At 37.8% G+C, this 16,347-nt stretch overlaps 1 protein-coding gene across 5 annotated transcripts in view; it reads left to right on the top strand.

Annotated features, from left to right (window-relative positions):
* Window positions 1–16,347, top strand: part of SYK (spleen associated tyrosine kinase) — a 56,718-nt gene that overhangs the window by 27,453 nt on the left and 12,918 nt on the right. For 2 of the 5 annotated variants that reach the window (XM_048291975.1, XM_048291976.1), the window contains exons 4-11: window positions 461–599; window positions 2,022–2,103; window positions 3,176–3,222; window positions 7,268–7,336; window positions 13,317–13,407; window positions 14,076–14,253; window positions 15,446–15,655; window positions 16,070–16,259. In XM_048291975.1, the coding sequence (XP_048147932.1) occupies window positions 461–599; window positions 2,022–2,103; window positions 3,176–3,222; window positions 7,268–7,336; window positions 13,317–13,407; window positions 14,076–14,253; window positions 15,446–15,655; window positions 16,070–16,259 (1,006 nt within the window). Of the gene's footprint in view, window positions 1–460; window positions 600–2,021; window positions 2,104–2,139; window positions 2,814–3,175; window positions 3,223–7,267; window positions 7,337–13,316; window positions 13,408–14,075; window positions 14,254–15,445; window positions 15,656–16,069; window positions 16,260–16,347 lie in introns of those variants that run through there. The other 3 variants (XM_048291977.1, XM_048291978.1, XM_048291979.1) reach the window with 3 other exon arrangements.

The following is a 16,347-nucleotide window of genomic DNA, read 5'->3' as shown; positions in this document are numbered from 1 at the left end:
TACAACAAGCTATTTCACACAATAATGTTGCCTTTATTTGATTTTCACATTACATTCTTTTAGTATTTTATCTTCTGTTCTGTTCTTCTATCTCTTTATTTCAAGATAAAAGATACAAGAGAGGTAAGCCCATACTGCAGAAGCTTTCAAATGCATATTTGCCCAGAGAGTGCTTTGTGCAGTGCACAGTGTTCTGTAGCTGCCTAACAGAGTGCCTTACATCCCTGATTTTTTGTTTTCATCTGTTGCCTTTTTGGAAGAAAAAAAGAGAAACTTTAGGCAATTTATCTGAAAATTAATTACACTAATAAATAAAGGAAAGACTTAACAAAGTGTGTTCAGAAGTTGCAGTGCTGACTTTGTTTCATTTTTAATTCTGAAGTTTTAAGGAAAGGGTGATTTAAGAAGAATGCTCATTCCTAGTAAAGTGTAACCCTGAAAATCTCTCTTATTCCTACAGCATCCGAGAAAGGGACAGCAGTGGTTCCTATGCCCTGTGCCTACTGAATGATGGAAAAGTACTGCACTATCGTATTGACAGAGATAAGACCGGAAAGCTCTCTATACCGGATGGAAAAAGATTTGACACCCTGTGGCAGGTCTGTTAAATTTATATCACGTGGATATCTGTCATCACGTTTCCATATAACTGACCAGGGCAGCTTTGTTTTGCTTTGCCTTGTGACAATTGTCTTTGGCTAAAATGAACACATTTTGGCAGGTTATTTGTCATATGTTTCCAATGTGTGGTTTCTATACACGAAGAAAATATATGTTAATGTGGAAAGCTGTGTGATTGTACAGTGTAATCATTTTTAAATGTGATGTTGTAGCCCAGCTGAGTTCAAAACTGTGATTAATTATTCAGTTAGCTGAACATTCTCTTGAATGAAAGTCCGTTTACATTTGCAAGTAACCATATTCAATCATGCATATGCTTGGTTTAGTCTTTTGCTACTGTCCTTTATGACAGCAACCAGCAGAATTCGAAGAAGCAAAAAGGGGATGGTTTAAGATGCTGTACACATAATGCAGTCTTTAGCTTTGAAATTCTCTACCTTCAAGTCTGCAAAAGCATGGCTTGCTGAGGCTTACCACCAAAATATGCCTGAACCCTGGTAAAGGTTACGCAGTTAAGAAGTCCATAGCTGACTATGCCATAGTTGATACTAAAACTGAATACTGGTGAAATGATTGTGTAAATTGAAAATACTAAGGGAATTGAAACCCCTGCAGAATTCTCTTACATCCTCTTGCTTAAAAATCTATTAAAACAAGTAAAGTGAGTCACAAATCTAAAATAGGAATCTTTGCTTGCAAAGAATGCTAAGATTATTTACAAATGCTAAGATTAATTCTTAGCATTTTTTTAAATGTCCTATGTATTTCTTTCCTGGTGTCACTGGAAATTTAAAAGCAGCTCTGCTATCTTACAATTTTTGTGAATGTCTGCAACTCTTACACTCACAGACCTTCTCCTTTATACCCAAATGGAAAACCTGTAAAAAATGACCTGGCGAGGACAATCCAGGAGCTCAAATGGCCACAACTACTTGTGCTATACATTTATTAACTGTGCAAATCCTATTGCAATTCTGAGGTCCAAATAAAGCATTGCATATTAGGATCATTCTTGCACTGTAATTATGCCCAAAAATTAAAAAAAAAAAAAAGAGTGAAAACTCAAAGATATCAAAATAAATTATTTGCACAGAGCTAAAAAGCTATTTAGTACCAGAACCAGGGGGGTAGTACTGACCCTTACTAATTCAATTCCTGAATCATGTTCCACATTTATCCACAAGGTTACTTCAGAAACATGCATCCTTGCTAAAAAAACGTAAAGAACATGTGCGGTAAAGATCTGCTGTATGCCAAGGTCATTTGTTGTAATATGTATTGACTGTTGTACGTATGCACACAGTTTCAAAGAGACAATATATTTAGTGATACCACCCTTATATTTTCATACCTTTTACTCTCATTATTTCTTTTTTTTTCCTCCCCTCTCATTCTACTAGTTAGTTGAGCATTATTCATACAAACCAGATGGATTATTAAGGGTTCTTACCATTCCTTGTCCACAACATGGCTCAGAAAATGGTGAGTTATTCCTATTATTTTTATATGTATAAAAAGACATGAAATTTATGATAAATATCTGTGCAGTTTTTCCACTTGCCCTATAAGTAGGTGCAGATTTTTCACTTTTCAAATGAGTTAATATCTGCCGGACTGCGCATGATGGAGGCAGATCCTGTAGCTTAAGGCTACCAAATCAAATTACTGCTGGGTCTAAATTATTGTCAGATCAGAAATGTGCTTTGCTGCTCAGAGTGGCAGTGCGTAATATACTTGGACCACACACATGAATAAGGTGGTCTTCCCAGCACTACTGCAGTGGTCCTTACTCCAAGCTGAAGCAGGCACAGGAGCAATGGTGCTACAGGAGTTCAGGGAGGGTGCAGTGAGTCATGCACCCAGGAGGTGAGTTCCCGTGTTGGGGGGAGTAGGGCAGGACAAGGCATTGAGTGCACGCGACGCTGAAAGTGGGAGTCAGAGGGGCATTCTGTGATAACTTGTGGGAAAGGAGGAGAAGAGGTGGGGAAAATGTTGTGAGGTTCAATGTGCTTTTATCCTGTTTCTTCTTTAATGTCATGTCACACTGAGGAGACATTGTCCTCCATCTTGCCCTGACTGAAAAGGGAAAAGAGATGCCTCTGATTGTTCTATGTCCAACTTGTGCTCTTCCAGAAGTGGTTTTCTCTCTCTAAGGCCACCTTCTGTCATTCTAGCTGGATACCAGTGCCATGGTGAGAGGATATAGAATAATAGAATAGAATCATAGAACCATTTATGTTGGAAAATACACTCAAGTTCATCAAGTCCAACCCTGAAGTCTTTACTTTTTCCACTCCTTTGAATCACTACATGCTTTTTCCACCATTCTTTTTCTGCTCCTTCAAATCATTTAGGATCTGCACATACTTTGGTCTCTGTAGCCAGAAGTACCAGAGTCTGCTGTGTATAAGAGACAAAAGCAAAGAAGGTAGTGCAGGAGAAACACTGTAATGTGATTTAAAAACTAGGCAGTTGATCCCCTCTGTAAAATTCTGTGTTCTTACACAAATTTCTCACCTTGCTCAGTATCATTTTACATTTGGTTCTTTCACAGATAATCTTGGTTTTAATACTCATCCTTCTTCTGGAACACTTCCTAAGGTAAGTGTAGGTGGTGGGATAGCAATAGCATTCATTTGGGAAGGCTTACAGTCACATACTGCTCTGGGAGTCCTAGTTCTTGGATATTATTTCATCTGTGAGTTTGTTTTTCTAGTGTTATAAACAGTGAGCTGAAAAGAAAATTAACATATTCTGGTATGGTTTGCTTTCATCAGTGTTTTGTATGTGCTCATCATAATTTAATTTTGTTAACTTCTTTTACACATAAAATGTATGTGAAAAAAACAGTATTTTACATAGGCAGAATGCCTCCTTGATGGTCGTATTTATAGTGATTGTGTCAACACCAGGAGGAGAGATACCACATTGCTTACATTGTTCACTTTGAGAATCCACTGACTGAAGCAGACATGGAAGTTCAATTTATTTTCGTATTTGGTGTGTGCAGTTAACATCAGACTTTGCACAAGGGTTTCATTTCTTGTGCACTGCATTAGGGGTGATTCTTTCACCAACTCCATGAAGAGTGAGCAAGTTCACCTGCTATTATAATTACCTAAGTTCTTGAAGTCCACTGACTAGAGGAGCCACCTGAGGTGTGATACATCCACAGAATCATATAATACTGTCTTGTTCAATGTAGTTGATTTCATCTGAAATAGGGAGTTAATTTTAATCATTTCCCTGGAATGTAATCATCTAGGTCATTATCTTGATGCAGTCCCACACTATAGAAAAAAAATTGTTATTCTGATGGTCAATTACCTTTATTTCAGTACTATTGACTCCTAGCAGGCCTGTGATCAGCCATTCTCATACTTTCATTTCTGAAAATCAGGTATCTTTTTCAATCATTGGAAATTAAGCAACCAAAATCAGTCCCTTTTTTTGTTAAAAATATTATAAAATTTATTATTTTATATTAAATATATGTAATAATAATTATTTATTTTATTTATTATGAATAATTAATAAAACAAAATAAATAGTTAAAATATATAAATGCTGCCTTGAGATTCGGATCTGTGCCATTTGCAAGCATGTCCATGAAGTTTAAGCACACAAGACCACATGAATATATATCTCCTGGTATACATGCAGTTGCAGTGATAGGAAAGCACACTCAGTGTGGGAATACTGTGTACATTTCATAATATTCACGAAAAATTCACTAAGTGTAAATTTAACTACTACTGCTTAAGACTTGTCATGATAACTAGAAGGAAAGTCACCAAAGCTAAGAGTGAGAGTGCATATTTTGCAAATAGTATGCTAAAATATTGTTAATATTTCTAGGTCCTCGCACATTAATACCTCTGTGCAAAAGCAGTAACTCATGAAGATTTTACTATGCCTGAAATACAATTTTTCAGATTACACAGAAACAAACAAAAAAAAACCCAGCCTGAAGAGAATGAATACAACCACAAACATATGTAATACAAATACAATCTTATGTGGAGGATGTGCAATCTGTCTTTATATTATTTACACCATGATAATTAGCATTTCAGAGTTTCTGACATTTCTAGTATACTGCACATTTGTTTAATTTATTAAAAGGTTTGCCAAAATATGTAAATTGGAATAGTTAATTTTTGAACTATCAAAATAATTGTGATGAATTAGAGAAACATCCTGGAAAATAAAAGGGTGAAGCTCAGTAGAAGTTAGTGCAAGATATTGTACTTCTAATAGTCAGATGTAAATCACAGAATGGTGAGCAGAGACAGTTTTTCAGCAGATGTGATGCCTGCAGTGAATCAGAATAGGAATAAGGATGAGCAACCACCATGCTGGTAGAGGAAGGGGAAACATCAATGTGTTTCCAGCTTGTTCAACACTGGCAAGGCCTCAACTGAAAGACTTTCACCAGTTTTTGACACTGCACTGAAGAATGATGTCCAGCAGGAGACAATCCCAAGCAAGGCAACAGGAATGACCATGCCTTGTGAGAAAGGATTGATTATAATAAAGAAGCAAAAGAGGGACAGTAGAGGAACAAAATGGCCAAGCAACGATCTAATACTGGTGTTCCCATCCAGACCAGTTTTTCAGTATTTTTTTCATTTTTATATATATTACAGACTAAATTACAGTGGTGCTATTCCAAAGTCTTAGTGGGATAGCATGCCCAAATCTGAAGTTGTTTCGAAGTTAAGAAGGTGCACAAAAGGTAAAAAGACCTGCTTGGTGATATGCAAGGCAGACTGTCCAAATAATTTATCTGTAAACTCTTGGTGTGTAAGGACTTGGAGTAAAATTTATATCAGGAACGTTAATCTACATCAGATTTGTCTAGTATTCACTATTATTCCATGAACAAACTTGGAGTAACAAAGTGCTTAGGTTTATTGGAATATGGACCATCTCCTTTTTAGTGATACTAATACGCTTCCTCTGCAAAAGAAAGGACTCTATGATAAAAGTCTGTATTGAAGCTAATTTTCCCATGCAGAATATGGAGACTTACTTGTTCTTGCTTCTCCCAGAACATGCATGGACTGGGACTTTTCTCACATTTCACCATAGGCTCCATAACCAGGTTTAAGGTGATTTTGACCCCTTTCATTTTACAAATTACTTTCTTCTCGCTGCAATCAATTTCATCCCAGTATGTATTTAAACCTGCAGAGGAGCTTTTGAAATGAGTCTTCAGTTCAGTTCTCCAGCTCCTAAGCTGTCCTCTTAACCTTTCTCAGTATTTTATTTGTTTAGGTCACAGTTTTTCAGGTAATAATAATAGACCTAAATTTTATGAGTACAGCCTAACTGTAAGTAGTACTGTCCCTATGCCTGATGAAGTATTCATCTTAGCATGCATCTGTAGGTCTAATACAAACGTGTGAGTTAAGCAGTATTAACATCAAGGCACTACAAGTGGTTGCTTACTCAAGTGCTGGGATATACTCTTGTTGGAAAAGTATAATGGGAACCATCCATGCTCAGCTTGTGCAAAGGAGCACTTGACCTCTTAGAGAATGTATCTGTTGCAAAACTGTAGCTAAGTATTCATTTATTCCCAATATGGAAAGAAAATTTCATGAAGTAAAAGAAAACAGCTGACTCGGTAACCTTTTCCAGTAGGCAATAACTGAATTTTTATGTATCACAGCTATGAAGAATGTCAAGCGTCAAAAAGGTTTGTGTTCTTCTGGCAGCAACAGGGACCGCATGGCTATCCTTGGTGTTTTGAAAGAAAAGACACCTTTTTAATGTGAAATCAAACATTTTCTTTTAGAAGAAAACTAGGAAATACACCAATCCTATAAATTAAAAAAGCTATCTTTTCAGAAAATAAGAAGTCCAAATGGACTACTAAAATGTTCAGAACATCAGAGTGAGTTCAAAGGCTGTTTAAAGTGACTGATAATGTGGTTCAGTTTATTGTTTCTGCCTCAGCATTAGTCTAAATGTTTGAACAATAAGTACTCCATCTACATAGTTTTAAATAGTCAGGTATGATCTCTCAGTGACCCCTAGAAATGCTGATTTGTCACATTTAACATAACTAGTGTATTCTTGTAAAATATATTCACATATCTTTTAAAGGTATATTTACACAGAACATAAGTCCACATGTAAAATGTAGCACCTGTTCTTTTTTTGTTTGGAATTAGTATTACCTGTGTGCTTTCTGCTTCAATAACCATATTGTCTGTTGTATGACCAAGGTGTGCTTCAAATTTTGCTCAATACATTAGTCATACTTCCAGACATGAAAGTTTTCCACTCATCTACATTGCTAAATATGTTTGGGGGTAGGAGAAGGGGGCTAAAGTTCAGTGACAGAGGAAGGAGAAATATACAACATACTCTATAAATAAAGATCTGGAGAAAGGGCAATGTGTTTGAATTTAAAAACTGCTTTAAGGTATGTTCAGGATGGTTTGACAGTAATACAGATGAAAATTTAGTACTAAGATTTCCTGTACTACATTTGTTTGATGCATCATGTGTGTACTTGCAGGCACACGCAACAGAAGAGTTGAGAGTGTTTTTTTCTTGTATTTTTGTTTTGTGAAAAACCTTTAGCTATGTTCATGACACATTTACTATTCCTCTTTGACATTGTGGTTTCTAGAGTTGGGCAGGAGGTGGAATTATCTCAAGACTCAAATCGTACACCTTTCCAAAGGCTGGCAGCAAAAAGGTGCCTCATATACTTTTTTTCGGTTAAAAATACTTACATGACTAATTTCACTCTCTTCTCCTCCTCTTTTCACTTGCTGTCTTGACTACTAACAATTAGATTGTGAAGATTTTGTAAGCTTTCTGCATCTATCCTAATTCCCTGCATAATTATGGGCTTGATTTTATAACTGAAGCAATGGGTTTGGAGGAGTTTTAAAAGTAGAGGGACTCTTCTTACATAATTCTGGCCACCAATATACATGAAATGTAAGTGATAAATTACTTTTCAAAACCATTCAGTTATTGCAGAACAAAATTACATTTCTACTCTCCTTCCTAATCAGGAAATTGTCTTGCTTTCACAATTATGTTATTACTGAGCACATTTAGGGTACAATAAAAACAACAAAATACATACTTACATAACCTATGTGCACAAACCTTGTTATACATTCACTTACATTTGGGCAAGTGTAAGATGTCAAAAGACCAAACAGAATGGGAAAATTGGTAAGGTGCCAGGGAGCTGAGGGGACCCCAGCCCTGTCCTGGTGAAAATGCTCTTGCATGGCCAGAAAATGGTGCTGTCCAGTAATTGATGTAGTTCTGAAACCTGTAGCTATGAGTTTGTTTGCATGCTGAGAATAACATGTATGGCCCTATTCGATCCATGAGTCTCTCTTTATGTTTATTGATTTATTTCCAGTTGCTCTTCAACTAAAATGAGCAGTCATGAAAAGCCCTAGAGGTATGCTACTGTTAGGAGTGAAAAGCTGTGTTTTGATATATACTGTATTTGATAATCCTGATAAATAACAAATACTCTTTTCCTACAGCTTCAGTTCACTTTTATGCTGAAGTACCAACAGCTGTTGTCAGCTATGTATCCCTGGAGGACCCACATCTCTTTTTCATTGTGTGTTTATCACATACAAACACAGATGCAGTCTCATGATCTGCCCTAAACCACCTGAAATACAATGCCAAACTATCACACATTCTGGGTTGATTCAGAAAAATGAGTGTAGGGTCTGAACTCTGTAGGCATGTTTTTGGTCACACTGCTTTCTGTTAACCTGGTAAAACCTGTGTCTTGCTCTGGTCACTTTCTGCTGTTAAATACCTATTTCCTGCCTTCTGGGCAACATACACAGAGTAGAGACTGAAGCATATTGCCAGAGAAAAAACAGTCATTTAAGGAAGTAGTTTAGGAAACCTGATTTGATCACCACTTACGTGTACTTAACCCTTAATACTCAGACCCACATCATACTGCCAGATTTTAGACTCTAGACAAAAGTCCTGCTCTGAACAATTCTAAGATTGACCATTTGTTAACCTTAACAAGCAGAGTTTACTTTAGACCTGGTTAATTACACAATCACTTCTACTATGTCAAAAGCTTTCAGACAGTAAACCAGAAAAATTCTACTTATTTTAATTGTTATGTTATATTTACTCATTCCTGGGATTTTTTGGGTTTTTTATTTCCCAAATGCACTATTTGTATTAAATTTTAGGATCCAGATCGAAACTTATCAGTCTGTTTTACCAGTGCAAAAGTGTTAATTTAGACAATTTAAAGGAAATCCTGCCACCTAGTGGCAACTGGGATGCCTTCGCCAAAGCTCATTGAGGTTATGGCTAATGAGATGCTTGTCATGCAGTATTCCACTATTAAATTTTAATAAAATAAGATTACTTTATGGTATGCATTTTTTCAATTCAGAATTATTAACCTGAAAGAATATTGCACTTGCCGTATAAGTCAGTCTTCTTGATGAACATAATCTTCATGAGAATATTACTATACTATTTACTATAAAATTATAATCTGTACAGTAAAAGTCAGATTTAGAGTAGTTGGAGCCATTTCATTCATCTGTCACGTTTTTAACAGGCTCCTCTAGAGAACTCTTTTCTTGTATTCCTTTTCACTGGCTGAATAAATCCATGATCATTTTGCCCATTCTCGGTTTCTTGTAAGAATACAAGAAGTAATCAGTTATCCTGTACCTTAGATGTATTAAAAAAAGATCCTTTTATCCAAAAAATATATACAAAATTAAACTTGCTGTTTTAAAAGTGTAGGGCAGAAGGGACTCTGCATTTAAATGACAGTTAAATAAAAAGGAAATTTTATTTTACTATCACTCAGATCACTGTATATGCAAGGATGCATATCTCCTGCCCCATTTCTAGTCAGTCTTCTTGACTTTAAGAGAAAAAAATTCCAATTCCTGGTAGAAAATCCAATTCAAAGTTATGCAAGGTGGGTACATGCTGTGAGTACATGACTGGCAGGACTAAAGAAAAACGTCTGAGGTTTTCTGAGTGCTGCACAATTTTCCCAAGTTGCTAATAGGAGCTGAAAAGGTGCCTGTGAAGTATTAAATTGTAGTTCAGCCAGAAATCATAGAATCACAGAATGTTAAGGCTTGTAAGGGACCTTAGAGAACATCTAGTCCCAGCCTCCTCTGTCATGAGCAGGGGCCCCTTCCACTAGACCAGGTTGTTCAAGGCCTTATCCAATCTCTCCTTGAACACTTCCAGGGATGTGGCATCTACAGCCTCCCTTGGCAACCTCACCACCTTCATAGTAAAGAATTCCTTCCTATTATCTAAACTGAATTTTCCCTCTTTCAGTTTGTACCGATTACTCCTTGTCATATCACTACAATTCCCAATGAAGAGTCCCCCTCCAGCTTCCCTGTAGGCCCCCTTCAGATCCTGGAATGTTGCTGCGGGGTCTCCACACAACCTTCTCTTCTCTGTGAACAGCCGCAACTTCCTCAGCCTGTCTTGGTAGGGTAGATGGTCCAGTCCCTTTATCAACTTTGTGGCCTCCTCTGGACTTGCTTCATCAATTCCATGTCCTTCCCATGGTAGGCGCACCAGACTTGGATGCAGTACTCCAGGTCGGGTCTCACCATAGTGGAGTTAAGGGGCAGAATCTCCTCCCTCACTTTGCTGGTCAAGCGGCTTTGGATGTGAACTTTTTCATAACCCCCAAGTCCTTTTCTCAGGGCTGCTCTCAATCACTTCTCTGCCCAACCTGTAGATGTGTCTGGGATCACCCTGACTCAGGTGCAGGACTTTGCACTTGGACTTGCTGAAGGTCATGAATTTCACACAGGCCCACCTCTCAAGCCTGTCCAGGTCCCTCTGGATGCCATCCCTTCCCTCCAGTGTGACTGCATCACACAGCTTAGTGCCATCAATGAACTTGCTGCACTCAATCCCACTGTCCGTGTCACCCACAAAGATGCTGAGTAGCATCGGCCCCGTCCCTGCAGGACACCACTCATCACTGGTCTCCACATGGACATTGAGTCCTTGACCACCACTTTTCACGTGTGATTATCCAGTCAATTCTTTATCCACCAAGTGGTTCATCCATCAAACCCACCTCTCTCCAGTTTAGGGACGAGGATGTCCTACAGAACAGTGTCAAGCACTTTGCATAAACCCAAATAGACAATGTCAGCTGCTCTGCCCCATTCACCAGTGCTGTAGCCCTGTCATAGAAGGTCACCAAATTTGTTGGATATGATTTCCCCTTAGGAAAGTCATGTTGGCTGTTACCAAACACCCCTTTTTTCTCCATGTGACTTAGCATAGTTTTCAGGACCATCTGCTTCCTGACCTTGTCTGGTACAAAGGAAAGACTCATTGCTCTGTAGTTCCCCCGGTCTTCTGCTTTCCCCATTTTAAAAATGGGAGTCATATTTCCCTTTATCCAGTCATCAGAGACTTGACCTCACTGCCACAATTTTTCAAAAATGACAGTGGCTTAACAACTTTGTCTGACAGCTCCCTCAGTACCCTCAAATGAATCTCATTGGTCCCATGGGCATGTACACATTCAGTTTCCTTAGATGACCACAGACCTGATCCTCTCCTTAGGACTTAAGTGTTCATTGTTAACTTAAGTCCATTCAGTGGACTTAGGGTGTTCATTCTCCCTGTCCCTGCATTTTCCTTTCTCAGCTTGGGCAATGTGGCTACAGAACTTGCCATTGAATACTGAGGCATGGAAGTCTTGAGAACCTCAGGCTTCTCTTTGTCCAGGGTAGCCAGGTCTCCCATTTCCTTCCAGACAGGAAAAAAAGAGTATTAATGAAAAAGACATTACTAAGCTATTGAATCCATCTGCAACAATTAGAAATAACACTCCACATATATTAACCAAGTTAAGTAATGATAAACAAGACACTGTGATTCTTCTTAAACATGAGCAGCTCCCTGAGAAAGAGAACCCACTTTGTTGTATTTGGTGTCACTGTGTGATTTCCAATTCACAGCTGCAGAGCTTTATTTACAAGCATGGAATTGATGTACTTATTTTTTTAATGCAGTTGCTGAGCAAGAGCATCCAATCCTTTCTGATTTTTTTGTTGTTGTTGTTCTTGAATTGCAACGAGCAGAAATGTCTGGTGTCAAATTTAAGGACTCATCTAGGTCTTGGCCAGAGCTATGTTTTTACCAGACGTTCTTCACTAGTGAATGGATTCCTGAGGTGTTCAAATTTCGTGTATGTTAATTACATTTGGCCAGTTAAAAGTTGACTTCCAGTCTTAATGGGGGTTTGGGGTTAGTGAATTACCTGTGTAAAATAGTGACACAGGTCTTGGAAAGCTGCCAGGGTGAATCAGTCTAGAAAAACAAAACTAGAGCTGAGGATCTTGGTTTATACCTTCATTTGCCTCCCTTGTTCTCAAGAATGATAGATCAGACAGTTTGTTCCTTGATGTATCCCAGAACTCTCCAGAGTTTTGTGATTTGCTTTGACAGCAAATGGCCCTTTAACACTGTTCCAAATACTAAGCAATTCAAGTCAGAAACATTACCCTTACTGTGCCTGATTTCACTGTGCTCATCCCACTAGGCCAGAATATTGCTGAAAACTGGCTTCCTACACATGGTTTGCAGTAAAATCTGTGTAGTGAAACCTTTTCTATTTCAGCCAACTGGGCATATACCATCATGATTTCAAGGTCTGTAGTTCCCAGGTCAGGTGTTTCCCCTACTAAATGCAGTTTCCAAATGATAAAACTTCTATTGCATCCAATAGTTCACTACAGGAAACATCACAGAATGGTTTATGTTGGAAAGGACCTTAAAGATCATTTTGTTACATTCCTTTTGCTATGGGCAAGGACACCTTCCACCAGAGCTTTGTTTCTCTTTACTTGAAAAGAAGCTAATGTGCAGAAATAGGTTCTGTAATTCCCGTGTTCCCAACAGCTCACAAACAGAAGCGACCAGATTAGTAGTTTCCCTCATCTATGTACTTCATTGTGCCGTACCCAGGTGAAGAGTTCCAGAACAAACAATGGATGAGACGGTTTGTGTACTCCATATTATTTCTCTGACAAGAGTAAAGGCAGAAGAATTGTATTTGAACCAGATGCTTAATTAATTGGGCAATCTTCTCCCTCCTTGGAGCAGATGTCCTAATATCTGGTCCATTATGTTTGTCCCTGATGGTTACACAAGCCTATTAAAGTAGTAACTTTTTACTTCAGTTTCTTCCACTTCTTTAAAATAGAGTCCCTCTGTAATATCCACAAGAGAAACAGGAAATTGTTTTTTGTTTTCATTTTTGCTAGCAATTTCTCTGTTGCCTAGGTAGGGGGAGAGATAACTTGAAGAAGGAGGAAGGATAAATTAAAGAGAAATCCTTCTGACTATTTGTGTTACATGGCAAATTTGAAAAGAGGATGTAAATTTAATATCTGCAGAATAAGATTTGTGCATGACCCACTACAGTTAATTCTCTCTTATCTAATGGTCTGAAATATTTGTCATATCTTTCTATGCTTTTAGCCTGCTCTAACAATAGCCTCCAGAATGAAATAACCTCTTCTGGTTCCCTTTCCTTCTGATTCTTACGTATGGGTGTCTTGCAATCATTATGCCAAAATCCTTGGGGAAAAAAAGTGCTTTTGACTTACCTATTCATTGTTAAACAGAAAAACTTTATTTGTGTGCTACAGCTTCAGTCAACTATTAGCCACCCACAAGAAGAAGCACCTTTTAATCCTTATGTGCTGCAAAGGAACAGAGGTATTACAGGAGCAGAAAGAGGTAGGCAGAGTAATATATAGCATTAATGCAATTTTCTTCTTTATGGCAGAGATCTCTCTGAATCCATATTTCTTTTTTCTTGCATATATTTCACATTCTGTTACATATTGGTGTAGCCGCTATCATAACTCAGTCCTGGTAGCTGAAAATGTCAGATTTCACCATCTATAACAAAAATCTTTTAGCAGAAACCCTTTTTCCATTTTGAAGTGGAATATTATTATTTCCTTGACTCTAAAAACTATATCCTTGCACATCATAAAAAGAATTGTTGCATCCACAGTGCCAAGCATAATGCAATTAAAGCAAGGTGCCTAAGAATGAAGTACATGTAAGGCAGCATTCTGAGTGAAGAATTATGTGAGGTAACTAATGGGAAATACTAAGGAGAAGGGCCAACTTCTAACCCTCCTGTCAAGGAATATCCTGGTTTCACCCTGCACAGATATTCAGTAGTTACAGCATGTCACCAGGGGGAGGCCACTGTCTTTTGGTGTGTTCTAAAATGCTTGTAATGGGCTATATGGACTATATATATGTGGTTTCTTTATAATGCCCTTACAAGTCAAACACACTGATGATCTTGAACATAGAAAAGGTGAATATATTAGCTGTGGCAGCAAAAATGTCTAAAATCATGTCTTATTTTTTCATTGTTTGAACTGCAGGTGATCAGAGAGAAGCCTTACCCATGGATACTGAGGTCTATGAAAGTCCATATGCTGATCCAGATGAAATCAAACCAAAAAATGTCACTCTTGACAGGAAATTGTTAACTTTGGAGGAGGGTGAACTTGGCTCTGGCAACTTTGGTACTGTAAAGAAAGGGTTCTATAGGATGAAAAAGTGAGTGTTGCCTTCTATTTTCATGGAATCTAATATGTAAAAATTCTAGCCTTTACTTTTTGGAGCAGCAGTAATCTTTGCATGTCATTTGGGGTGACAGACCGTAACTAATTTGGGCTAATATTCACCAGTTTCTCTCTTTGTACGTACATGTATGCACTCATTTTAGTCTGTAAAGTGCGAAATGCTGCTTATGACTATATTCTCTCCTGACGGGGATAGTAGAGTGGGAATTCCACTGTGTTCCTCAATAGTTTGCAAAAGTACAAATGCTACACAGTATTTCCCATCTGCACAACATCTCTGTCAGAAAATGTGTAGAGTGCCATGGACAGTTTACCTATAGCAAAGAGAGCTTTGCCTAAAGTAAATGTGATAAATACCAGTTTTCCTGAAGCTGGAATGTTGATTTTCAAGGAGACAGAACATGTTTTATCATTTTTTACCATGTCATGTCCGTAGGAACAGACCCTGTTTGTACTTGATTTCATGCATTTTCATAGTAAAATGTTATCAGTATGCTGTTTATGTGCATGGACTGATTATGTACATACTCCCATCTCTTGAAGTTGGAGGGATTTCTTTAACCAGGGTTTTCAGAAGCAGGAAGGATTTTTATTTTTCCAATATAGGCTGTAGGGATTTGAAGGGCTCTGATCTTGGCTTGTGTATTTTTTAATCTTGTTTCACACTTGAGCTCTGTTGATCTCATCAGTCACTCCTTCAGTTTGCTATATGAATGGGAGGTTGCAGAAGTAGGCTTAGATTCTCAGGATTTCAGAGCACTGCCTTGGGGCCTGGCAACGCTGTGTGTTCCGGTCTCACCCCCAAAACACTCCAGTGCTTAGAAAGCTCTTTATAGTTTTTCATGCCAGAAGAGCTTTATGCTATTCTTGCCAGAGTGGACAAGAAAATTTTGTCCAGTATACTTTTTTTCAGGCTTCTTAAGGCATTTTTATGACAATCTGTAATTATCTCAGGTTCTTTTCATTCTTGCTCTTTTGCTTAGCTGTCTTCTGAGCATTTGATGGAGAGATGTTCCTGTTATGGCTGTTTTTTTTTCTCCTCTGAGTGTCAATTGTGTCTTTTGTCCCAATTTGTACTATGTGAATGGAAACATCTGATGAAGATTGTGTGCATTAGTGCACAGATTTTTTAGCAACTAGTCCCAGAATTTGATTCTTTTTTGCAGGGGTGCCAAGCCCGTGGCTGTAAAAATTCTGAAGAACGAGAGTAATGATCCAGCCATAAAAGATGAATTACTGAGAGAAGCAAATGTAATGCAGCAACTGGATAACCCATATATTGTCCGAATGATAGGGATATGTGAAGCTGAGGCCTGGATGTTAGTAATGGAGATGGCTGAACTTGGGCCATTGAACAAATTTTTGCAAAAAAATAGGTATGTGAACTTTGATTCCATTCCATACGATACAGGTCCTTTCTTTTATTTTTTATTTTTCTTTTTGGACAATTAAAATTGATATGTTGTCACTGTAATAATTAATGATTGTAGTTATTCTTCACTGAAACATGTTTCTGAACTGTCAAATATTTCTGCCAAAATAGTGTATTTTCAATAAATGAGAGAATTTTCACATATCCTTCAATTTCTCCTCTATTGATGTGATAACACAGCATCTTGCCCAGGACAGGAGCCTAGATTGCCTTTTCTAATTGAAGCTTAGCTAAATGTAAGTGGATCAGGTTCCCAGTGTAATGTGGACAAGTTCAAAGTAGAGATTTGTATTTGAACTCCATGAAAAGTCAGGAAAATGAGCTACTGACCTCTTTAAAATTCAATTGTGATTTTCAGACATGTCACAGAGAAGAATATAACAGAGCTGGTACATCAGGTTTCCATGGGGATGAAATACCTGGAGGAGAATAATTTTGTTCATAGGGATCTGGCTGCAAGAAATGTGCTATTAGTCACCCAACATTATGCCAAAATTAGTGACTTTGGACTTTCTAAAGCTCTTAGTGCTGATGAAAATTATTACAAGGTAAGGTTTTAACCCAACATGGAAGCTGTGTAGTAACATAGCTTAATAAAGATATTTTCAGTTGAAATGCAATTGGTTTTGCAAGTTG

The sequence above is a fragment of the Corvus hawaiiensis genome, chromosome Z (genome assembly GCF_020740725.1).
Source record: "Corvus hawaiiensis isolate bCorHaw1 chromosome Z, bCorHaw1.pri.cur, whole genome shotgun sequence".
Taxonomy (NCBI): Eukaryota; Metazoa; Chordata; class Aves; order Passeriformes; family Corvidae; genus Corvus; species Corvus hawaiiensis.
The sequence above is the reverse complement of the archived record's forward strand: the minus strand, read 5'-3'. Positions and strand labels throughout refer to the sequence as shown.